Source organism: Emydura macquarii, unplaced genomic scaffold, assembly GCF_026122565.2.
Source record: "Emydura macquarii macquarii isolate MOO-44397 ecotype Brisbane River unplaced genomic scaffold, CSIRO-AGI_Emac_v2 contig_3506, whole genome shotgun sequence".
Classification (NCBI taxonomy): domain Eukaryota; kingdom Metazoa; phylum Chordata; order Testudines; family Chelidae; genus Emydura; species Emydura macquarii.
The window spans coordinates 11,218,734-11,244,363 of record NW_027133643.1 but is presented as its reverse complement, the minus strand read 5'-3'; the positions used below and the strand labels follow the sequence as shown (position 1 = coordinate 11,244,363).

General features: G+C 41.2%; 1 protein-coding gene across 1 annotated transcript in view; it reads right to left on the bottom strand.

The window, feature by feature from the left end:
• LEPR (leptin receptor) overlaps positions 1 to 25,630 on the bottom strand; it is a 54,143-nt gene that overhangs the window by 15,163 nt on the left and 13,350 nt on the right. The window contains exons 4-12 of the mRNA XM_067535398.1: positions 22,183 to 22,388; positions 19,731 to 19,876; positions 18,858 to 19,002; positions 14,843 to 15,136; positions 14,538 to 14,655; positions 4,768 to 4,967; positions 1,210 to 1,358; positions 764 to 923; positions 591 to 673 (exon numbers count right to left, since the gene is read on the bottom strand). Of these exons, the coding sequence (XP_067391499.1) occupies positions 591 to 673; positions 764 to 923; positions 1,210 to 1,358; positions 4,768 to 4,967; positions 14,538 to 14,655; positions 14,843 to 15,136; positions 18,858 to 19,002; positions 19,731 to 19,876; positions 22,183 to 22,388 (1,501 nt within the window). The remainder of the gene's footprint in view (positions 1 to 590; positions 674 to 763; positions 924 to 1,209; positions 1,359 to 4,767; positions 4,968 to 14,537; positions 14,656 to 14,842; positions 15,137 to 18,857; positions 19,003 to 19,730; positions 19,877 to 22,182; positions 22,389 to 25,630) is intronic.

The window sequence follows — 25,630 nt, the reverse complement described above, 5'->3', positions numbered from 1 at the left end:
AAGACTGCTGCTGACTGAGTGAACTGAGACTCGCTGTGAGCACGTAACCCTCCAGAACACCCACATAGCCAAGGGAGGGATTTTGTCCTATTAAACAGAATACTACATTTTGTTGGTGAATAGGGAAGAAAAACAGCTGGATCTCTAATGGTAGGAAAGATTTCAGTGCATAAAAGGAAAAGGGAGAGCCAGAGAGAGAACTGCAGCAAGAAGTAAGGAGAAGAGATAAATATTTGCGAGGAAAAGAGATAAGAACTATATTTCCTATTGTACTGCAGTACTGCTTCTGATTTTTTTTTTTTTTTTTTTTTTTATAAAAGGAAACTCTACTAACTGACAGTTCTGCTGAGTGAGTGGTGGTAAAATTAATGAAGCTGAGTCCTAATTATACGGTCTATAAAAGGACCACGAATAATGAATGTTTGAGTCTGTCATTCAGGACAGTACGTGCTTGCTCTATGCCCACCTTCAATAACTCTACCAACGCTTTTGAATCATGCATCCTACAAGCCATCCAACTGTGGCATCATCCATATCATGAATGAGAAAGAGAGAGAGAGAGAGAGAAGCTGAAATACAATTCTTCATACCTTCCAAAATAAAGTAACATTTTTCTGCTTCCTTATGGGATCTTCATTAATAATTCTCCAAAATTCAGGACCTCTCAGGGGAGCTGCAAAATTACATCTATTTTAAAAAGGAGAACAGTTTCACACATGCATAAAACTAGAACCTTCAAAGTGTGTTTATACACTATACATACCTTTGATATCCTTTACAATGGTATACGCTGATTTACTCCAATCACTCCAGTAACCTAATCCATCTAGTCCACTGCAGCGCACCTGAACAATATATATAACACAAAGGTCTAGCACCTTTATCATAGCTGATCTTGTTGGTGCATGTGAAACCTCAGATACCTGCAAAAGAATTAAAAATACTTAGGTTAGGAACACAACAACATTTTCTAGGCATCTGATTGAGTTCTTAGCTCCTCAAACTGGTAAATTCAGAGCCCCTGCCACTGAGTCCAATGAAAAATACAGCTCACTAATATAATTTTGCTACCAAAAATAAATTCTAATGAAAATTAAAATAATTTATCATATAGAATGAATTCAACATTCACTGGCTGATTGACATGGACTTTATATGCATAAACACTGCAATGATGAAAACATTGTTTTATAGTGAGTATAATAGTACCTCCCATAATATTTCTTCCCTGTTCACAGAGTACCGAATCTGAAACTTAAGATCGCTGTTTGGAAATGCTGGGTTTGTCCAGCTCACATTCAGCAGCCCAACATTCTTGGTGATTTCTGCCTTCACGTTAGCAGGAGGAAATGGCTTCACTAGAAAATTGAAGAGAAAAAGTGACTGAAATATATACTCTGAAATTTCCACACTGGAGCATATTGTGATCATAGCTACAGCACTGCAAATTCTCCTCTGATATCAGTGGTTATTCAAAATTTTCTCTGGCTTATCTTAAATCAAAATCTTCTCAAGCCAAGTGTATCTGAAATCCTGCATTTGCGAATACTCCTCAATGTACAAGATGTATCCTAGGAATACTCTCTTCTCCCTGGAAGCTAATGGATATTTGATCTGTTAGACCCTAATAAGAACTTAAGTGACTGTAGTGACTTGCACCTGCAATGCTGGCGACTGCAAGATTCTTTTGGCACATTGTATTGACAGTACAAGTACAGGACCAACACAGTCCCACATATTCCATCATGTGCAATGGTACACATGTATCTGAGAAGTAGCACTGAAGGCCAGGATTACGGTGCGTCAGTGTCACCAACTTCATCAGAATCTGCAAACATGCTTGTCAAACCGGGATGATAAGACTGAGGGCTTGTCTACATGGTGGGCTCCATCAATGCCACAGCAATTGAGGCAGTGGCAGTTGAATGAGTGGATCTGGTGAAGTCCCATTCAGTCCATTGCCAAGAACTCTCCTGTCAACTCAAGTACTCCACTGGAATGAGAAGAGTAAGCTATATCGACAGGAGAGGCACAGTGAAAACAGCACGTCTACTTTGATGTCATTGTACGTTTGACGTCATTAACGTTACTTGTGTAACATAACTTGCGTACCTTGCACTGACAGAGTAGACAAGCCCTGAATCGTGTTTTTGACTAGAAAGGACCACCTCCTTGAATTGTACTCATTTAGATACGTATGAATGCTCAAAACTATTTGTGAACTCCAAAAATGGCCACTTTCTTAGCCCACACTGTCACTGTACCATCATTCATTAACTTGTTACTGTCTGTAGTGCTTGGGAAAAACCAAGTAGAAAAAGTAAAACATAAAATACAATTCTACATCCCCAAACCCCTTAGGGAGTGGCATGGCCGTAATGCATTGGGTTTTTTTCCTTGGGCAATTCTGTCAGTCATTGTTCCTTCAATTTACATTTTAGCTAGCAATGGATGATTTGGTTTAATTTATGCCTAAGTCTTACCATCTGTGTGCATTTGGTCTTCCCTTTCCACAACGTAATATTTTACTCTGTTCTATTCTTGCCATGCTTTAGCAGTCTAGCTGGAAAAGAGGGAAATGCCTATTCTCTTGCTCGTATCCTTTGGAAAACCTAAAAGGGGCTTAAATCTCATGAACCCTGTGAGTCCTGGTCCAAACTGTAAACCTTCTCTGTAGAGGCACAATTCCCAAAAACTCCTAGCAGACATTTTTTAAACTGGTCTTGAAGCTACAGACAGAACCAAAGCATTCTGTTAGTGTTACAGAAAAAAGTTGGTTGAATCTACAGTCTACACCTATATAAAAAAAAATCCAATTAATAGATACCACTTGCTGCGAAGGTGCTATGGGGAAACTTTAGTCAAATAGCAAAAGCACTTAAGCACATGCACAGTACCATTGGCTTTAATGGGAGCACACACATGCTTAAAGTTACATGTGTTTAAGTGCTTTGCTGAATCAACATTTAAACCTACCAACGAGTCTAGGGCCTATACAATGAAATGTTCAAGGGAATAACATGGGGCACAAGGCCTTCACTAAAATGTGTATTCATTGGGGGGGGGGGAGGGGTGTGTGTGTGTGTGTGTGTGTGTGTGTGTGTGTGTGTGTTAATTGGCTGTGTTTTATTTTTGTTTTTCTTAATTCAATCCTAGGAGAAATTTAAAGCACAGACCCTTTGCAGTTCTTATATCAGTCTGGCCAGGCAATCAGAAAGAGGGCAGAAGCAGGAGAAAGAAGGCAATCACAAAACATGGTTTTTCACTACCAGTTTCTTCTCACATGCCAAAAATTGAGCCCCCAAAGCAGAACTATCAAAAAGCTGTTTACCAGTATCATTTTTGGGTGCAAACTTTTTGTAGCATCTGTATCGCTAACCTCTGTAGCAAAGAATGAACAGAAGTTCTGAAAATATACAGTACTTGTACTTTTATTTTCAATAGTTTCTGTCATTTCAGTAATCTCTCCTCTTTTCCATTTCTGCCCCTTTTTTAAAGCCTCTTCTAAGCAAACATGAACCCTATAACATTTGAGTCAAAGTCAAACTTTCAAATCCCTGGGACCCGTCACCCGTGGCCTCTGAAGTCATTCCAACACGCGTTAACCATACAGTTTTTAAATGGATTTGTAATTATTCCAAATGGGTTTCCCTCTCCCTACTCATAACCTTGAAATATTAGTTGGTGTCTGTTTAGAAATATACATCAACAGAAACACTGTGTAATGAACATCCTCAGCATGTGAGTGAAACTAGGCGGTCATTTCTCTTTCAGGCTAACATTATTTTTCATTTGTACTGGGCCTAGAGGCCCCACAGTCAGGATTTAGGCTGCATTGTGCTCAGCATTCTATAAACACAATTAGAGATGCTCCCTGACCACAACAGCTTTCAGTGTAATTTGAGACAAGGCATAACAAGTGAGTCTGACAAACTAAAGGAAGGGAATGAGAAAGGGAGAGGAGAGTCATGAAATTAAGAATCGTGTTTACAGAGGTCATGGCCAACAGCTCAGAGATTCCTAATGGCTCCAGATAAAAATAAAAAAACCTACAAAGAAAATGAAGTTTATCTTTTTATTTATTTAAAGGACATCAGCTAACCCCTGTCTGCCACAAAACCCAGCCATCTGTGCCTGGTTAATTTCTTGTAGACATCACAGCAGAGGTGTGTCTGGAGAAGGGTTTAAAGGAGAAGTCAGTAACCTTGTGGATCAATTCAGGCAGGCAGTTCCATGCTTAAAAGCAGCATGAAAGAAAGTGCAGACACATTTGTGATAGAAAGTAAAAGGCAAGCAAGGTGGACATCACTGGCACAGCAGAGGACACAAGGGACAACCCAAACAGATAAAAGCAAGCACACTGGGACAGGCAGAGCTGTGGAGGGCCTTCAAGGTAAGGTCAGAGATGATTCTTTCCTTTCCCTACTGCTAATAATTGAAAATACACTTTTTGTGTGCCATGAATTTAAAAACCAAACCAAACCACCACCTTTCTTAAATTCCAACCTTTCTTGTAAATGTCTCTGCAATGGCCACAAACTGCTGGCTCTTTCAGCTCAAAAGGGACCATGTGAAGTTAGGGCCTGATTCAAAGCCCACTGAAGTCAAAGGAAAGGGTCTCATTGATTTCAGTGGTCTTACGATCAGGACCTTGCAGCTCCTTCCAGGATCTGATCTATGCAAAAGGTTATGAAGAACACCTCCGCTTACACTATGTAGACATTGCTGTCCAAAGACCACTACTGGAAGAAAAAGATGTTGACATACCCACATCTGCTGGAATGACACAGGTTGGTGGGGATTCAAGTGTTCCTAGTAGATGCTTTATCTCTATCCACATGGTGTATCCAGATAAAAGAAAAATAGGCTGAAATGTACACTCGTAATAATGGTTCCTCTGTAAATGGCATTCTTTTGCCTCTGACTTCGGAGGAATACTTGGAAAGTCAGAACAATAGATACTACTCCTTAAAAGAGATGAAAACATTCCATTAATTTTCAACAAAGAGCTGTTTATGTTATGAATAAAACTCAGAAGAAAAGTGAAGAGAAATGTCTGACAGAATTTTCCCAATTGTTTCCCTCTTCCTTGTGCCTTCACCTCTCCCTTTATTCTTAGTTAAATCCTTTTTCTTCCCTTCTCCATCCATTTCCCCTTCTCAAGACCCCACCTAACTTCCCCATTCTTTTTTCACCTCTTTCCTTCTCTGTATTTCCCTCATTTACTCTTTTTTACATCTCTTATCCTATCCCTTCCCATTCCCTCCTTCTCTGCTATACTTCCCATCATCTCTCTTCTCTTCTTGTCCCTTCTTCCCCCCACCCCAAACACCACCTATGGTGCAAATGTGTTGATCATGTAACTCCAATACACCAGATCCACTCCACTTCGAGCCCCGTTCCCTCAGCCTGGAATACATTAAAGGAATGGGAAATGGGGCAGAGGGCCTGTTGCGATGTGCGAACCAAACAACCAGCCCTCCCCAATGCAAGACCTCTTGGCGACAGAGTGCAACAGGAGAAAACAGCTAAGGGCTTGTTTACATGGGAACACTCAGAAAAGTGAATCCAAATTAATTAAAGGTGTGAATTTAAAGTGGATTTGTTAAACTCCATCAAACCCATGTATACACATTCTCAGTCAGAATTAATGTGGCCTTTATTTGGTTTAGTTTAAAAGCTAAACAAACCCTAAGAAAAGATCCAGGAAGGAGGCAGATGTGCTAATGGTAGAAAACTTGAGGAGCATGTGTTAAAGGTAAACATCCTGGTTCAGATCCTTAGCTGGTGCAAATCCATATAGTTCCATTGACTTCAATGAGCATATGCTGTTTTGTACCAGCTGAGGGTCTGGCTCTCAAAGTGCAGACTGATGTGTGATGGGTTATCCTGCCTAACTGGACACATAGGGCTGGAGCTCCATGAGAATGAAATCCCATTTCAAAATCTACCCAGTATGCTGGTTTTAAAAAACCCTACCAGGCTGCCAGCATGCATACATAGCAATCAGGTTCAGATGAGTCACAGATTCTGCACTGGGTGTGGGTGTGGTGCAAAATGCTCACTAACATTCTGTGGCTCTTGAAAAGAAGAATGTTTTCAAATTTTCCCTAACATACTAGAATTTGCATCCAGGCCTGTGGAGCTCAGACTTTTGGAGCTAGCTGCCAGAGACACAACTGGTTATTTAACTGGACCTTAAGAGATATATTTAGTTGTATTTCTCCTGTTAATGTCAATAAAACTAATGCATACTAAATAGTTACATTCTGCTCTAACGATTTACCCCATCATTCTGGATTTTTATTGGATGGTCTGTGCTGTTTTTGTTGGCAGTGCTGAATTGTAAAGGAAAGTGGAACAACAGCCTAATCAAAGCAGTGACAGGGCAAAATATTGCACCACTCTATAGTGCACAATGGAATTCTATTTGCAACATCTTAACTGCAACAGTGATTGTGAGGAAAACAGAAACTGGCACGATAGGTTTATGCTTCTGGCAAAAAATAGCAATGATGAAAATATAGCAGGTTTTAACTCTAATCTTGACATTCCAATTTTGAGGACAGTCTTGTGTACCACCAACAGGATATTGACAAGCACTAATAACTTAATATACAGAGATAGCTATCTTCACAGTGTTTCTAATATCACCACCTTAGGTTATTAAAGCAGAAGGGTTTTTTCAAATCAAAGTTTATTCTTAAATATTTATGGTGGCTGCTTAAATTCGGCATTTCATTCAGCTTGGGCACTGAAAACAGAGTGGTCAGTTTTACTTAGGTTTCTAGCTTATTGCTGACCAGTTACATTGTGTGTTTTTGTTCACAATGTTGCAGGCAAATGTTGAAAATGATAAAGTTGTTTTTTTAAAGATTATGGCAATACTGCCATTAGGCATAGATTTTTTAAAATTTATTTTCTATTTTAGTTATTCTCATACAAAATATTTTCTTCTCATTTAGATTTCTATTTTTCAGAATAAAACTCAACTGAATCAAAAACAATACCAAAAAAAACTACTGCACGTGTGAAACAGCAGCAGCTGGCATACACTTTTACACAGTGTTAGTATGATGCATAGGTCAGGCATTGACACTATAATGAGATTATACATATTAGGAAACATCATTTCTCTCAGGCAAATTTATCAGGCATGTTTGAGACGAACATGGAAAGATAAGGGAAGGAAAGGGGAAGAGCATGAAAAGGTACTTATTCCAACATAAGTGGCTCTAGCAGGTAGTCAAGGCAACATGTAGCCCAGGAGTCAGCTAGTTACAATATAGTCCCAGAAAAGGGTTCCATATGAAATCCTAAATGTTCCGTTCATTGTTCTATCCATCGAAAGCTTCAATATAATGCCCATCATTTAGTATCTATGATCCAATCCTACAAATACTTTCTGCTGAGTTCAGTGGAACCACTCACACATCACACTAAGGGGCCTAATTCAGAAAAGCTCTTCACTTAAATTCATCCCTATTCAAAGAAAGCATTTATGCTTTCCAGAATTGGGGCTTAAATGTTTGCAGGATTGGGCCTTACGTGCTGATTGAAGCTTCTTTACCAAAAGGATTCTACATATCCAGTTTAGTCCAGCAGGCAATAAATCCAGTGATTTCTGCTCAGGGAGGTTTAGTTTTTCCATTTTAATGATCTAAGTACTAGTGAAGTTATAGGAATCTTTTGTGTTCAAAATTATTAGACTATATGATAGAGAGACCTTTTCAAAGGGTACTCCTGGCCCATATGTATGAATGCATTAACCATACCATGCATTATTACATTTGTCCCCTAGTAGCATTGCCCCAAAGGACAGACAAAATGAAAGCTTTGGGGACTTAAGGAAGAGACAAAAACATGTGACGTTCTCTGAAATTATTTGGTACCAGAGGATGACTGGAAAAAGTAAACATGACCTCAGAGAAGAACCAGTGGCTGGAGAAGCTGATGTAGGGAAAAGGGTGCAGGATATATGTTCTAATTTCTGTGGGGAAATGGTCCCCACTTGAGCAAGCAGGAAACCCACCTCTTAGGCCCTACCAAGTGTGGACAATCAGAATTGCTTTAAATTAGGAAATAAGGGGGAAATGGCAGGAACAAGAGGGAAACTGGGTCTGAACAGAAATGAAGGTTACTTACTATATCTAGAGGTTCTTCGAGATGTGTGGTCCCCATGTGGATTCCAAACGGGTGCGCATGTGTGCCATGTGCCAGAGCCGGAACCGTTTGTTGACCTGCATGTGCATCATACATAGGCCATCTGGTGTATTCAAGGTTTTATGAGGCTGTGTGGATCGACACCTCTCCAGGTCCCTCTTACCAACACGCACGGAGTCCATAGCAGAGGGGAAGGAGGGCGGGACTGGAATCCAGGTAAGGACCACACATCTCTAAGAGCCTCCAGTTACAGCAAGTAACCTTCATTTCTTCTTCGAAGCTGGTGCCTACGTGCATTACAGGCATGGGTAGCGTGGCGAGCAGTACTCAGTGCAGAGGTCGGAGCGAGGGCTTGCCAGAAGTGAGAGTCTGCAGGACTGCATGGCCAACTGCCACATCCACTGCTACTGATGGGGCTATGGCGTAGTGAGTGGTGAAAGTGTGGGTAGAGAACTATGTTGCTGCTTTACAAATGTCCTGCCACAGAACATTGGCAAGGAGGGCGGATGTGGTCGCTTGCGCCCGTGTGGAATAAGCTGTGATGCCAGGTGGCAGAGAGACTTGAGAAAGGGACTAACAGTCCTCAATGCAGCGAGAGATCCACTTGGAGAGGTGTTGAGAGGAAAGGTGTGGCCCTGCAACGTTCTGCGATGGCAACACAAAGCTTGGGAGAGGTATAAAAGTTACGTGTAATCTGGAGGTAGAAAGCCAATGCATGACGGTCGTCGAGGGAGTGCTGGGTCTGCCATCATAGCTGCCAGCTCGCTAACCCATTGGGTGAATGTGATTGCCACAAAGAAAATTACCTTCATGGAGAGGTGAGCAAGGGAGCAACTTGCCAGTGGTTCAAAGGACAGCTTGGTGAGTCTTGAGAGGATGAAGTTCAGATTCCAGGGGGGTAGATTTTTGGACCCACGGGAAGATGTTGAGGAGACCATGGATGAAACGGGTTGAAGTAGGATGGCTAAAAACAGAGAACTCATCTACTGTCAGGAGGAAGGCACTAAGCGCCACAAGGTGGACCCAGATGAAGGAGTGGGCAAGACCTGACTGTCGAAGGTTGGGAAGGAAGTCAAAGATAGTGAAGATAGAGACTGGGTTGAAGGGGTGACGGTGATGGGCCACCCAGACCGTGAAGCGTTTCCACTTTGCCTGAAAACATGATCTAATGGATGGGCGCCTGCTATGTGAAAGGACGTTGTGTACTGGTGTTGAGCATGTATTGTCTACTCATGAGCCCAATCCAAACACCAGGCCATGAGGGGAAGCAGCTTCAAGTTGGTGTGTCAGAACCAGTCATGTTGCTGCGTGAGGAGATCTGGGACATGAGGAAGGCAAATTGGTGGATAAACCAATAGAGAAAGGAGATCAGTGAACCAGCACCGGTGAGGCCAGAAGGAAACAATGAGGATGAGAACTGCATGGTCTCGGCGTATTTTGTGGAGGATCTGTGGAAGGAGTGATATGGGTGAGAAGGCATATCAGAGGTTGGGTGACCAAGAGACAAGAAATGCATTCCCCTGAGAGCCTCGTCCGAGAATGCCACTGGAGCAGAAACAGGGGAGCTTGTAGCTGGCAGGGGTTGCAAAGAGGTCCCAGCATGGCATGGCCAACTTGTGGTAAACAGATCAGAGAGTGGAGTCACGGAGCTCCCGCTTGTAGTTGTTGTGGAAGGAGTGTCCACGAGCATCCGCAAGGTATTGTCATGCCCAGGAGATGGACTGTGTGAACAGTTGTGTCATGCCTGAGGCAACAGTTCCACAGATTAATGGCTTCCAAACAAAGGGAAGGGGACTGGGCTCCACCGTTTATATAGATGATGGCCGTCACACTGTCTGAGAGGAGTTGCACATGATGGGATCAGACGAAGGGTAGGAATACCTGACAAGCGAGGTGGTCTGCTCATAATTCCAGGATGTTGATGTGCATCCTGGCCTTTCTAGGCCTTAGTCCTATCCTGCCCATAGTCCTTGGGCAGCGTGGCCCTCCAGATGAGCGCCCCAGCCTACAAGCCAAGGCTCTATAGTGAGGGTGGTACTGGGCATGGGAGGGCTGATGGGAGTGCCAGCCATGAGCTTGGCTGGGTCACACCACCATACGAGGGAAGTCAAGACTGAGGTGGAGAGAAGTACCCTTTTGTGGAGGTGGTGTACTTGCGGGTCGTAAACGGTACAAAGCCACAGTTGGAGCCATCGCATATGCAGGTCTGCATGCGGGATGACAGAGGTGCAAGCTGTCATATGGCCCAGGAGGAAGAGGCACTGCTGGAGACACGTGTGGGGGTGACAGCGGCAGAGTTGTGCAATGAGGGAAGTGAGGACTACAAAGTGGTCCGACAGCAGAAAGGCTCGTGCTGCAGGGGAGTTTAGCTGAGCTCCTATGGAAGTGAGCTCATGGGTAGGTACAAGGTCTGATTTGTCCTTGTTGACGCAAATACCCAGGCTCACAAGGAGGTTTCATAGGGTGCAGATGGTGGTCAAGAGGCTCCCCCAGGTCGATGCAACTAGTAGCCAGTTGTCCAGATATGGGAACAACAAGTGGCCGAAACGTCTCATATAAGCTGCCACTACCGTGAAGACCTTTGTGAAGACACATGGAGCAGTGGCTATTCTGAATGGTTGAACTCAGAACCAATAGTGTGAGTGGCCTACCATGAAGCAAAGGAATTTGCAAAGAGTGGGATGTATGTCTTCATGAAAATAGGCATCTTTCATATCAAGAGCCGTGAACCAGGCTCCAGGGAAGAAGCAGAGGACAATCTGGGAAAGGGTGACCATGCAGAATCGGAACTTGTGACTAAAGCGGTTTAGAGCCTGGAGGTCTCAAATGAAGTGAAGGCTGCCCCCTTTCTTCAGTATGAGGAACTAGGGGGAGTAAAAACCATGCCATGATATTGATGCGGAACATGTTCTGTTGCGCCCTTCCAGAGGAGGGTTTTTGATTCCTCTCAGAGGAGATTGTGTTGTGATGGGTTTCCCATTGCCCTATGGGGGGAGGTGATGAGGGGGAAAGGAAAAAAATTCTATGAAGTAGTATGATGTCCAACGCCCAGAGTTCAGTAGTAATCTTGCTCCAGTTGAAGGTGAATTAAGCAAGACAGCCCCCAAAGATATCCGGAGGTAAGAGAAGAGAGTGGTTCATGGATCTTGAGGGAGGAGTCAAAATGGGTGTTTGGACAGGCATTGCAGGGAAAAAAGAAGAAGTGGATGAGGTAGTAGCAGCAGGGTATTGTGGCCATTGTGAGCATTGATGTCGACGTGGTTGATCCTGCTAGTGTGGAGGGTAAGGTTGGTAGGCAGGGCGGCGGGCATGGCACCAAGGGCAGAAAGAGGACCTGTCCAGTACTGGAGACGAGTTTGGGCTGCTGTGTAAAGGCCCAAGGACCACAGAGTGGCGGGAGAGTCCTTAAGCAAGTGTAGTCTCTCATCAGTTTTATCACTAAAGAATTTTTGGTTATCAAAAGGGAGGCCCTCAAGCATGTTGTGGACCTCCTTTGGGAGCCCCAAGATCTGTAATCAAGAGTCCTTGTGTAGTACCACCCTGAAGGCCAAGGAGCGGGATGCTGTGTCTGCAATGTCTACGAGACTTTGGCAACCAACTTGCCTTCCTCAACCAGAGATTGAAACTCGGCCTGTTTATCCTCCGGGAAAGAGGCCTGAAACTCAGCCAGTTTGGTGTATATGTTTGGAAGTCATATTTCGCCAGTGTAGCCTGGGAACTGGCTATGCAGAATTGAAGGCCCACCGAGGTGTAGACCTTATGGCCAATCAGGTCAAGTTTCTTGGCTGCTCAATCTGGAGTGGTGGACTTGAAATGCTGTTGTCTAGCATGCTCTGTTGATGCCTGGACCACTAACGAATTGGTGGTGGGTGTGTAAACAGAAAGTCTGTATCTTCTGCAGGGACAAAGTATCTGCATTCCACCCTTTTAGGTGTAGGCGCACATGATGCAGGGCATACCAGACTGCCCAAGCTGGCTGAAGAAGTGCACTGTGAATGAGAAAAGTGGTACACAAGGGTTCCATCGACTGTAGGATGTCCAGGAACTCATCCTGGGGGTCCTTTACGTCTTCCACCAGTAGGTTAAGATCCTTCGCCATGTGCCAGAACAGATCTTTTTATTGACCATGGTCGTCAGGGGGAGAAAGGGACGGCGGGATAAGTGCCTTGTCCAGGGAGGAAGGTGCTTCCGTGGGGACTGATGGTTCCATCGGTTCCGTTGGTGCAGTAATTTGGGGTTCCTCATAAACTGAGGGAGGAACTGTATAAACCGGGGAAGGGCAGTGATGAGGCGGTGGCAGCGTCTCGTGGCCACGGCATGGGTCCCAATGGTGCCAGTAGGTCCAAGCATATGGATCCACCAGAGCCAGTGGACCACGATGGTTCTGGAACCATGCATCGGTGGGAGGTCCATACGCTGGTGCATAGGGCAGGCGTCACTGTTCTGGACTGTTGGATCGTGCCGGTGAAAGGCGGGCTCATGTTCTGAAGACCACTCTGAGTCAGAAGGTTGGTCTGGAAATGGCAGTGCTGTTGGGATGGCTGGAGCTGGTGCGGAGCAGCTCTACAAAGACGTGCTTGCTTTCTGCTCCGACAGTGCAAAGATGAGCAGTTTGGGGCAGTGGCTTAACTGGAGCGGTTCATCTGCCGGTGATGGAGGACATATGGTTCCTGGCGATCTGGGATGCAGTGGGGAACCAGCATACAGAAGAAGCAGCTCAGCCATAGATGTCAGTGGAGGTAGGTGGCCTGGTGTGCATGGCACCAGGTGTGGAATTCCCGATGGCCCTGGTGGCGTGGACAGAGCCAGGGTGGAGGATGCCACTCTAGATGCAGCTGGCGAAGCACTCACTAGTAGTGAGGCTGAATGCTTCGGTGGATCTGCTGGCATGCCACGAGTGCACACGCGGGCGCATTGCTTCCTCCGGGAGAGCTTTGCAGAGTTGGAACTCCCTAGCCTCATGAGTCAGTGGTGGGAAGGAGCGACAGTTGGAGCAGCGGGCGACGAAGTGGGCTTCACCCAAGCAATAAAGACAACACCGGTGTTCGTCGCTCACGGAGAAGGAGCATGGATACAATGCACAGCTTTTAAAGCCGGCTTGCCAGGGCATAGGGTCTCTGAGCAGGTGGGATTACCCCGCACGGGGTAAACAGACAACTACTAAATTCCTAACTGCTAACCACTAAAATTAGGCTTAATTGTGTAAAGAACTTTATACAATAATGCTAAGAAGGCTACTAATACAGAGATAGGAAGAGGGTTCTGACTCTGGCCATACGGCGGTAAAAGGGAACAGGAGAGGTGTCGACTTGCGCAGCCTCATAAGACCTTGGACGCACCACATGGCCGATGCACGATGAACATGCGGGTCAATGGACACTGCTACAAACAGTTCCGGCTCCAGCACATGGCATGCATGCACATTCATGTTTGGAATCCACATAGGGACCAGCACTCAGAGAAGAACCTCTCTTCCCCTGCAGCAGGGATTTGAATTCTATTGATGAAATCTCCCTAAGCAAAAGACCAAATTTGTTACACCAGAGAACATCTATAAAGATTCCAGCATCTGCACTGGCATAACTGAGATCAGAATTTGGTCCTATGCTTGCATGTTCCTTCCAGTTCAGCTATAAAACTCAATAGCGAGGCCAAAATTAGACCAAGAACAAACTGAAAACTGCTCCAGCCACCAAAGCTGTTAAAACCGTAAAGCAACATTCTCCTTCTGAACAAGATTTTTTTTTTTTTGGGAGTGAGCCAAATTCTGCCGTCATATATTTAAATCACCATGTATATGTTGTGGAAAGTTGGGGTGTAATTTATAAATATGAACAACTAGTCTCAATTATACAAATTATGATTCAAGCCAATTCTCCCTTGTGAAAAGCCATACAAATCAAAATCCATTGTGGCGAAGCAAGGTGGGGATTTGTACTGCAAAAAACTGGGAGCAGAGTTTGAAACAAAACAGAAGGCTTAAAAGACTCAGCCCTGCTGCCAGTGAAATCAAACCAACGTCTCACAGCATAGATATTTAATAATATTTTCTGATTTAGTTTTAAACATGTTATGGCCACATTTTCAAAGACGGCCTCCAAAATTGTGTCCATAAGTTTTGCAAGTGCTGAATAATATGCAAATACAACTCGTACTGGGTACATTGATCTCTTATAACATAATTTGTGCACACGTGAGATTTCCTGAAACCTGTGGGTTCCATTTTGGAAGCCAGTTGGGAAACCAGGTGAAAGTTTGACCCACAATGATTCAGTTGATCTTATATTCACTTCCATTGAGCATCTATTACTGCGTTATTATTTGCAAAGTAATAGTTTCCAAACAAAAAATAATACATTAAAAACTATACACACCTGTAGTATTTTAACTGTAAAGAACTCCCCGCAAGCAATGTATTTGTGTTTGCGGACCATCTGCAAGTCATTTTAGTTAAGTACCCATCAGTTTCACATGTGATATTGATATTGACATCTATTTAAAACACATTGAAAATATTAATACAAATAAAGACAAAACACTTAAGGAAACAAAACTATGCATTACAAATCACTGTGACCTGCAAAAAACCTTCTTAGAATCATAAACTGAAATGTTCTGACTTGAAAATATCAAGCTTACTGAAGTTTATGAAAAAAATTGAAATAATCTGAAACCTTACCTACTACATATAATTCAGCATATCGATGGTGACATTCCTTGTTTTGATTACAACAGTATAATGCATTATAGAAGAATTTTCCTCTAGGTTTTGTTGCATTCAAGTTGAAAAGGGTAACTTTGCTAACATGATCATTCACAAGTGTATACTGACTTTCTGGGATTTCTTCTGCTAAATTCAGCCACCAAACAATCTTCTTAGACAAAATCATCTTGTTTTTGTCATTATAGATGCAATGAAAGGAAACATTAGAACCAACTCTCGTCAGTATCTTAGGAGGGAAGTATATGACATCTGTTACAGGTAAAGAAAAAAAAAGAATTTTTAAGAATATGAAACTTCACAGAAAAAGGTAGCTTTACAAAACTAAGACCATCAGAAGTGCTTATTGGTATCAAAATCTTGCTCTCCTAAACATCTCTTGCAATTGAATGAGTGTTGCATGGGCACAGACAGCAGCAGAAGAGACACCATAACTTATTATTTTATAATTATTTATATCTATGTGAACATTTGTATCTCCATGGACATTCACCTTTAATAGCCTTAATCATGATGGAATAAAATGAATGGGAGGTCACATAGCATACTGTACAATCTTATACTTGTACACAATGGAATACATTTTCAGGAGAGTGCGCCTCTGCTGCATACACAAAATATGCGGTTGTACAAGTGAATGGGTAACTGTGTTGGCAAGTGAAAAGGAAACAATGAGAAACTGCAAGTTGCATGAAGAATTAGACATTATACTTCAGTGTGCTGCTTTGAAAACATAAAGCCTCTTTCAACAGGCGTTCTTGTAAAGATTAGAAAAACAGTAATAATTTCAGTGCTATGGCAGGTGTTTGCTATATAGAACAGACCCATCTATAGGGCACTTGTCATGCAAAACACATACAAAATGTATTGTGCAATCAGACACCACAAAGGTGCCCGTGCTCTCAGTTAAAAATGCATATATTGTGGTGAGAAGATTCAGATTTTAAAGTTTATTTGGAAAAATCCATCCACTCAATTATTTGGACCTAAGCAAAGAGCATATAATAGGCTGAAGGCATGCATCAACTGAACAATTCTCCTTAGTATCTCAAGGAATAACTACATTCATAAGGGACCAAGATGCTCCCAAAATACAGTCTGTCAAACAGTAGCACAAAGCACTCTCTCTTGGTCATCAGCATAAACTTTCTGATTAAATACAGATCAGAACATAATGCTAATCTGCTGTATAAAAATATAACTGCCTGATTTCAGCATTTTGTACTCCCAGTGTTAAGATGCTTGCTTGAATGCAAAGCAGCCTCTTTGTTGCTACCAACTGTCCTGCTGGTTTTACTATTCTTCCATTGGTTAATGCTAACATTAGCCATTGGGAGACTAGGCCAATTTGAGATCCCTGCAGTGAAGAAATTACTCTCTCTGATGTTGTCATCATGCTTATCACAACATGATTTTTGGCCAGTGAAATGTGTTTAATATAATTAATATCCTACAACAGAATGTTAAATAGAGACAGAGAGAAATTATTTACTGCATCTCAGTGTTTTCCATGAACTGTACCTATTTGTATTTTATATATGCATACAACCTTATACATCCCAGAGGTACAGAGTAAGCATGTATTTATATGGGCCAAAATTTCCAAATGTGAGTGCCTAAAGTTAGCTACCTAATTTCATATTTAGGCACCTAAGTAACTGACCTGATAATCAAAAGGTGCCAACTCTCTTTGAAGACCCATCTCTAAAAAAATCAGACTAAGTTATTTAGGTGCTTAATTTGAGGCACCCATGTTAGAACACTTTGACCAGGGTGCATGCTTGTGTAAAGCACACTAATGAGCCCACTCCTCTGCCTCCTTGTTGGCCTGGGCTACCTAGATCGCCTTAATTCAACTCTGTTGGGCCCGCTCCTCTGCCTCTTTGATGGCTTTCTTCTCTTGCGTTCTGAGTTCTGCCACCTGCATCTGGTGCACATGTGCCTCCTTGGCTTCACAGATCTGCAACTTGGTCAGCTCTGCCTAAGCAGCCACCTCTTGCAGGGAAGTAAGGTCTGTCTGGTTTCCCAATCCTGGGTCATCTTCTTCCTCCTGCTCAAAATACCTCACGAGTGAGGTTTTCAGATCCTACTTCGATTTCCCCTTGTGGGATAAACCATACTTCTAACATAAGCTCCCAAGATACAATGGATAAAAAGTATCCAAGGACTCTAATCAGCTCATTTTCCCCTTTCTTTGTTTTATTTCCCTTAACTCAAAATAAACAGAAGAAAATATTAAACTGCAAGCTTGTACTTTGCTCCCTTGCTTTTGAGTCCATTACAATCTGTTATTGCAAGTGTTCAGAGTGTGAACCTCTGTTCACTGATATTGGGGTGCAATTCCTAATGACTATGTCCCTGTAATGTTCTTTGGATCACTCAGACCAATAAGGGGTTGTCACCCCTTGCCTTGTAACTTTAGGTGTCTTCACACTATGCTGCTATGGGTCAGCGCTCCGACACCAGTAGCCAGCCTACAAAAATTAGGTCCCAACCTGGCTTCCACCAGCCTACTTAATTCTTCTAAGGTGATCTCAACAATCCCTTCTGGTCCCGAGTCCCCCTCAGATCCATCTCCCGGAGTTCTTAACTACCAGACACTCAGACTTTTCCCCTCTGGTTCATCACCCCCCAAGGTGGGAAGCCTGCCCCCAATTATCAGTTCACTTTGGCACATACACTCCACACTGTTTGCACAACAAAGACCTGCTTGAGGTGAAAACAAACAAAAAGTTTATTAAATTGAAAAATCAGATTCAAAGATAAAATAGTGAGAAAAACAAACACATTCATGTTACACAGAAAAAAAAACAAACAAACAAAGACGCAATCTCAGGCTTTACATTTTTATATTAGCTGAATGCCCTTTTCAAAGGCCTTGTCTACACTAGCACTTATGATGGCAAAACTTTTGTCGCTCAGCGGTGTGAAAAAGACATCCCCCAAGCAACAAGTTTTGCCAGCATAAGCACTAGTGTGGACAGTGCTATGTCATTGGGAGACGCTCTCCCACCGCCACAGCTACCACCACTAGTTTAGGGGGCTTTATGATGTTAACGAGAGATCTGTCCCTTCGACGTAACGTGGCCACACAAGCGCTTATACTGGCAAAACTTATGTCCTCCTGGGAGTATTTTTTTCACATCCCTTAGCGACAAAAATTTTGCCGGCATAAACACTAGCGTAGACGAGGCCTTACTTGTATATTTATGTAATTACTAGGAGGATAACTTTAGCAAAACAAGTTGAAATATCTCCTCTTAAAATAAGGGAAGAACATGGAAAACGCAATGCAAGAAAATTGGCAGCATCCCTAGACTGACCAGAAACAGGACAACTTCCAATATAAGTGAGCGATCAAGATGAATGGATAATGACTTGCCAAATAAGTTCTCTCTCTTGCTGTAAACTTTGACAGTAGAACACAAGAGGCATTAAGCTATATTATTTCAGTGGACCCCCTTAACTCAACCCATCTCACTGGCTTCAGAGGAGCCATTATCATACAATATGTCAGGAATCTGTGCTTTCATAATTCAAGTTACTCGCTTAACTGATGTGTGTAATAAACTTTGGAATTCTGAATTTTACATAGAAGTCTGTGCCAGCTCTGAAACTGATTTACTACTTATACCATCTGCTAAAAAAGGGAATTTAAACAGCATTACTTAAACTTAGTAAAGGCTCCTCACTGAAGAATGGGAGGCTCCTCTGCATATTCTGTTTTGCGTTGGCATAATGACTATGAAACTTTTAGGTATAGCCAAATTTTGGTGCATTATTTATAGCATTTACTGTGCATTTTTACCCAAATGTGCTATAAGATTTTGTAACAGAAAGCATACATATACTTTACCCATTTACAATACATATTAAATAATATATGCACACATTTATTTCCACAAAACAAAATATGCCAGAAAATCTATTCCAGTCCTAATAATGGCTATTTAAATTATTGTATAAGACATACCTTCTGCATTTAAATTATAAGGTGTGCTCCAATCACTCCAGAATCCTGGACCATGAAGACTCTTGCACCGTACTTGAACCAAACATGAAGAACCAACCAGCATATTGCCTATGATGAGGGAGGTTTCTGTGACAATCTCAATCACCTGTTAAATTACACCAGAAGCATTAACATTATTAGTTTGTACCACTTCAGAAAAATGAGAGCAATCAAAAGAAAAAAGATGTTTATTTTGAGGTTTAGTGGGACTGCTTGAAACTTTATATCTAAATAAATGACACAAGTTTACATACATCAGCAGAAAACAGCTACATTATTTTGTTGTGTGCTGTTAAATAGCTGCTGCTTTTCGCCGCAGAGTTAGTTGCATTGTGGCAGTGGGAGAAGTGATTCATTAATAGTACTTTATACTGCAAACACACAGAAATCCTAGCTCCACTGACACCCATGAGAGCTTTGTGATTCACTTTAATGGGGCCAGGATTTACCTCTTGACAGGGGTTAGTGGTTCTGTAGATGAAACCCATCCTATGAGGGGGGTGGGTGGGTCTTTTTCCCTTTCTAGTGGTTGCTCCATATAAGACATTTATGACTTTTACTGCTTCCAGCTAAGCAATGTAGTCCTTTGGCTCATTCAGCAGAGGCTAATGATTTCAGTGCGGTAGGTCCTGAGTATAAAGCCTGCTGTTGATCCAAGCAGATCTGGCAAAATGACCACTAGCTGGATTCTGAGATGGATTCTTTCCTCAACCTGAGTAGCCCACTGCCACTGTGGAATCCAGACAGACAGTTGCAGCAGTCTCTGCTTAAAGACCGAATTAGAATTACTTCATCTTCAATATAACAAAAAAATAATAGAACAAGTACGCTCACCTGCCAGGCATTTTGAGTAGCATTCCCAGAAAACTTCACTTCATACTGAAGCGGATATGGTGTCAATACTGGGTTGGACCAACAGATCTTTAATTGTCCTCTGTCAATCATTTGTATTCGCAGGTTCAATGGAGGTTCAGGCTTTACTGCAAAAATATTAAAACCAAACTTCTATTTTATCTGTTACAGTTACTGTCAGGACTGCTGGCCAAGATGTTTTTACTCACCACTATTCAGTCAGTCACCTCTCTCTCTTTTAAGTCTCTTCCTTAAGCGTTATGTTTTTAAAAGTTGCTTTACCATGATTTAAAGATGTTTACAGCAAATAATATAAGCCTACATTACTCTTAAAACTGAATAGCAAGCAATATATTTTAGCAAAAATGGTTAACTGTTGGACGTTGTTGGTCGAGTTGGCTCATTTTTCAGCTTCTTGCTATCCAGGGTCCCGATTCTCAAAGCAATTGAACACAGGCATAAATGTTTTGCTGAATGGGAACCTGCTCCTAAAGTTGCCCCGTCCATTCTACTACGATTGCTAGGATTATGGCTATGAAAGGTGGCTGCAGAGGAGGGCTGAAATGAGGTGAAGGAAAATGTGGGTTTTGCAGGGCTCTAACAGTGATAAAGAGGATATTCTAGAAGAGGGAAAGGGATGCCCACTTATGAATAATCATCATGCTGGGTAAAAGCCAAGAAACTTGGATTCTACTTTTACCGGATACTGAGTGATTTATTTATTGCTGTGCAATGATGTGGTTGGCCTGTCTTTTCGAGCACATTTATAGAGAAAACACTGAGGTTGTCTCACTCAGAATAAACACTTTTAATAAACGGTATTTTTCAGTTTAGAGCAAACAGCCAACCATGTGTCTGTAACCTGGAATGTAACTTACCTGGAAGGAACTCTGAGTTTTGTAGTCAATGCTTCAGAAGGCCATATTAAAGGCAATATTGCATTTTGCAATTCGAGCTGCATGACAGACCCCCTGAGCCTATGTGGAGCCTCCTTGACCTTAACGGAGCACTGGTCAAATAAATACAGGAGTCCCCGTGTGCATCAGATTACAGACATGGGTCCTTAAATACAAGAGGGTCATTTTCTGATCTCTTTACGCTACAAGTCGTCTCACTGAAATCAATGGGAGTACTCAAGGCGTAAGGTACTACTCAGATAGTGAAAGTTTACCCGTATCTAGCCCAAAGCTATCAATATTTGAGTCAGTGTAAACTAAATAGTTAGGGCCAAATCTCACAGTCTGTGGCAACCCTAACTCAGTCCACACTTTGACTAGCTTCAGTGGAGATAGGCAAGATTGAAGTATTCAGGATGTGGTCCATTGCTTTTGAAAACTTTATTCTGTAATTTTTATGACAATTTATTTATGTTAGTACAGAAATACTCTTTTAAAAAGAGTGAATCTTAGCTCTATTGTAATCTAAGTGGTTGCATGGGTCGACAATATTTTCTCATTTTGTTGCCATGTATTCTGTTGCTATGGCTTATGTGCACAAAGCAAACAACTCTCTTAGCTAATATTCATCTTTTTATTTTAAAACAAATTATTCCTTTTATCAAGATCACTAATAGCAGAACATATTAAAAATTATACATTTAAAAATGCATCTGATCTTACTTATTGTTTAGAACATATTACATGAATTATATCTGTGGTCATTTTTAATACTGGCAGATGCAGCTGTCAGACTTAACTTGATCCTGTGATGTAATTAAAATGAAATCAACAGGTAATTATCAATATAATCTACAAAAATATTAATTTCATTTGCAACAAAGATGAAATGATCATCCAAAAGGTTTTTAATTCTTCTTTCCGAAAAGTAACATTAAGAAGACTTAGCAAACATTTTTTCATTATAGCAAAAAAAAAAGTCCCTGCTATTCAGAAAATGACTATATATTTATCAACTATTAATTATGCAGACTGGATGGCAACAAAACACTAAATGTATCTGTCATCTGATTTCACCAAGCTGATGAAATGGCAGAGGTAGATCTTCCACTTTTAAAAACGCTGAAATTGTACCTTTAATGAAGGAAGTGTCAAAATGAGAATGAGTGTACGTGCAAATGCTGCTGATGGGAATTTGCAGGTTTATTTTTTTTAAGCAGATAGCAAAAAAAAAGCTTATTTCCTTTTACAAATTAGATAATTATGAGCCAGATTATTGTTCTCCACATGCTGATCTACCTTCCTGCATTCAAAGTGAATGCCCAGATGCCTCCAAGTCATTGTTCCTCTCTTTGCCTAGATTTGAACTGAAAAAGGACAGACTAGGAAGACTGGAGGCAGGATACATATCACCTGCAGAAGTTACCCTGAAAAATTAATATAGCTGCAGCTGAAGTCCTTGCAAAAACTGACTAGTAACAAAATAAGGATTTCCTGTTTCTTTCTATAACAAAGGTGAACAAGAAATTGAAACTTACCAATATTTATAGGTTTGACTGACATTAAAGGTGACTGAAGAAGTGTTGCACCATTTATGATGTTTAGCCACGTAATATAAGTGTAGTTGAGTTTCAGTGAAGGTATGTGACATTCATACATGTCATACCCATTGCAGTCACAGTGAGTAACCATTAAATTGCCTTTTAGAGACTCTGTAGACATGTCTTCCAATGACAACTCTGATCTATATTGAAAAAATAGATCAGTATTTAAAAAGCATCATGTCCTGGACAATCTTCTGCATATTTTATTAGATTCATGCCTTTGGATAAAATTATATTAAACAGTAGAAACAGTACTGAAAAAAGCAAAGCACAAGAGACAGATCAGTCTGTGTGCATTTTGTACAGCTGTACCTTTGGGGGTTGGAGGAGTGAGGTGGGGAGGGGAGCCTAATGAAAGATATTACTGAGGCCTGATCCGAAAACATCAATATTTCCAGACTGAATAAGACCATTTAGTCCAGCATCCTGTCTCTGACAGTGGCCAGAACCAGCTGCATCAGAAGAAGGTTCAAGAAACCCTCCATTTGGCAGATGTGGGATAATCTGTCACTCATGAAGGTCTTATCCCAGTCCCTAATAGTCAGAGGTTAACGAAACCATGAAACATGAGTGTTTATATCCCTTCCAAAATGTATCATTCCGTGTTATAACACCTGAATAATAATAATAATTATTATATATAATAATATCCTGAAGTTCTTATTCAGCCAAAACCAGAATTTTGTGCACACAACAAGCTGCAGGATTTGGTCCACGTTTAGGATATGTTTCTAAATTACTTATCAATGACACAAGATTATAACTGATAAATATAGTATATACACACAGCAGAAAGAATGTGCTTTAAACAGCTAACTTTTTGTGATTATTTCCAAGCTGATGAAGCTTTGTTTACTTTGAAGACACAGCATGTTTATTTCTTAGATAGCTTGACTTTTTTCTTAGTAGAGCAAATCTCATTTAATCCCAGGCTTTACTAGTACTATTACTTTGGACTGGCTCATGGAAAGTATTTAGTAACTAACTCTTTAAGATTCTGTTTTGTTTCTTTCTAAACTGATGTAAAGCCCAAGAGAGTACTTCTGGCTGAGCTCTCTAGATTTGTTTTCGTGCATTTTTCATATGTTGGAATAATTCCCTTTGCAGATTAGCATACACACAGGGATAGTTTTATTACAAAAAATCTTTGCAAAAATATATGGCTTAATAAAACCTTCCAAAATTTTAAATGGAACTACTAACAAATAAAGAGGTTCATTTAACAAAAATAGTTGGATCAAATTTTCCAATGATGGAAGAATACATTTATGTTTTCAGGTGTTTTTTTTAAAAGGGAAACTGATATAATATTTAGGGTATATAAGCTGTGCAATTTATTACTGTTGATATGAAGTCTTTTGCAGCATGCAAATGGAGATGTATGCTGTCACACTGCAATTTAGGTCAAAACTCATTCACTTCTTTCTAGTAAATGATTCAGACAGGCATTATATCACTTCTAAAGCATGTGCTCATTTTATTGCATACATACCTGAATGCACTGAAATTGTGTTCTACTTGGGGCTTGTCTACATTGTGGGGTAATGCGTTCTCTGGGGTTGTGGTTTCTAAAGCGCACTAACATGTTCCACATTAACTCATCTGGGTAGCCTTGCTTGTGCACTTTAACATAGTGCGTCTGAAACAGTACTATATTAAAGTGCACTAGGGAACCATTAGTGCACATCAGCTGGGTCTACACAGATCAACATGTAGTGTGCTTTAGAAATCATACCCATGTAGTGCACATTACCCCACCTTACACACAAACCCTTAGGTTGTAAGATCTTTAGTTCAGGGACTCTTGTGGTTGTTGCTCTGTGCTTGTACAGTGCCTAGTCCAATGGGGTTCTGGTCCACAAGCAGGGCTCCACGTGGGCACTATGATTATATTAATAATAAAATGGGTCTATATAGCAACATATGCATTAACCTCACACTATGGCTATTTTCAGGGTGCTATTCTAGCTTGTAAGGTCATTGAAGCATCTGCCCCAAAGCACCTGCAGTCTTGAGTCCAGGGTCTGGTGAGTTTAGTAATTTATGACTATCCTGCATGCGCGTGCGCTCTCTCGCTCTCTCTCCACATGGACAGTGCTAAAATGTTCTTTTCAAAAGTTCTGAGGGTTTGGGACACAACAGTTAGTTGTGCAATCTTTTAGCTGGAGATATTTTCCGATCTGTACATCTGACAAGATATATTGCTGCTATGTTATTTGCAATATTTTCCCCCCATTTTGGTCTCGATTCACCTTTTATAACTTGTTAAAGTTTTTCTTTTATTTTAAAGTTCTGTTTGTCATCTACTATCATCACTCACATGTCACAGTTACTCTCCAAAGCCATAAATCAATCCAGGACAACGAATTTGTAACAATGCATATTTAAACTTCAGGTCCGATACTTATTGTTAATAGGAAATGATTGTATAACTCCTGGTTTTTTTAGTGTTAACGTTTTGAAAAATGAAATCAAAACTTCTTTTATAGAAACAGCAAATTATAACATATATTACCAATTCAATTTACAAACATAGCACACCTGGTTACCTTAGCCATTTTTGTCAATGAAATTTACTAAGGCTGAGATTTAGGAATAATTCTATAGTTTAATGCAAATACTGTTTCTAATTTTAATGTCACATAAAGGGTAGGATACAAACACCTGATCCAAAGAGCATTAATTTCATGGGTCTCTTTTCATTGACTTCATTAGGACTTAGTCCAAACTCCATTAAGGTCATCTCTGATATGAGGTAAAATTAAACGAAAGAATTTCCTGGATAGTAGTTGAACCCTTTTGGGATTTACAAGTAAGCCTATACCTTGCCCTCCAATGGAGGTGGACCAAAACTGATACATTGAATGCAGTCCCCTTAGAATTCCATGCTAATTCAGATCTGAATCCCTTGATCTGAATCATCCCTATGGTTGTGAATCAAATCCCCAAACAGGTTGGACCTAGTTTCCAGTTCTGGCTTCAATGCAGCTGCTATCTCACAATATAGCTGAAAACACATGATGTCCGTGATTTTTCAGCTCATCTGATCTCACAAGGTTTCTATTTCAAACCAAAAAATGGTGGAAGCAGTTTCAGACTTCCAAATCATTAAACCCAAACCCTAACGTTGATTGGTTTCCAACCCAAATTCTGCATGTAGGTTTAAGCCTATATCTCAACACCACATTGCTAGCTCAACTATAGCTACAGGTATGAATTACTGCTATGCCATTCTTGTTATGTAGGTGATGACATCATCATGAGAAATAATGTTAATGCTTCTTATAAAGCTTCAAGGTTTTGTTTATTCTGTGCAGTTTGTCCTAAGTGTGCCTTCACTCTTGGAGAAGTGGAATTGTTTGGAGGAGCAATTTCCTCCACC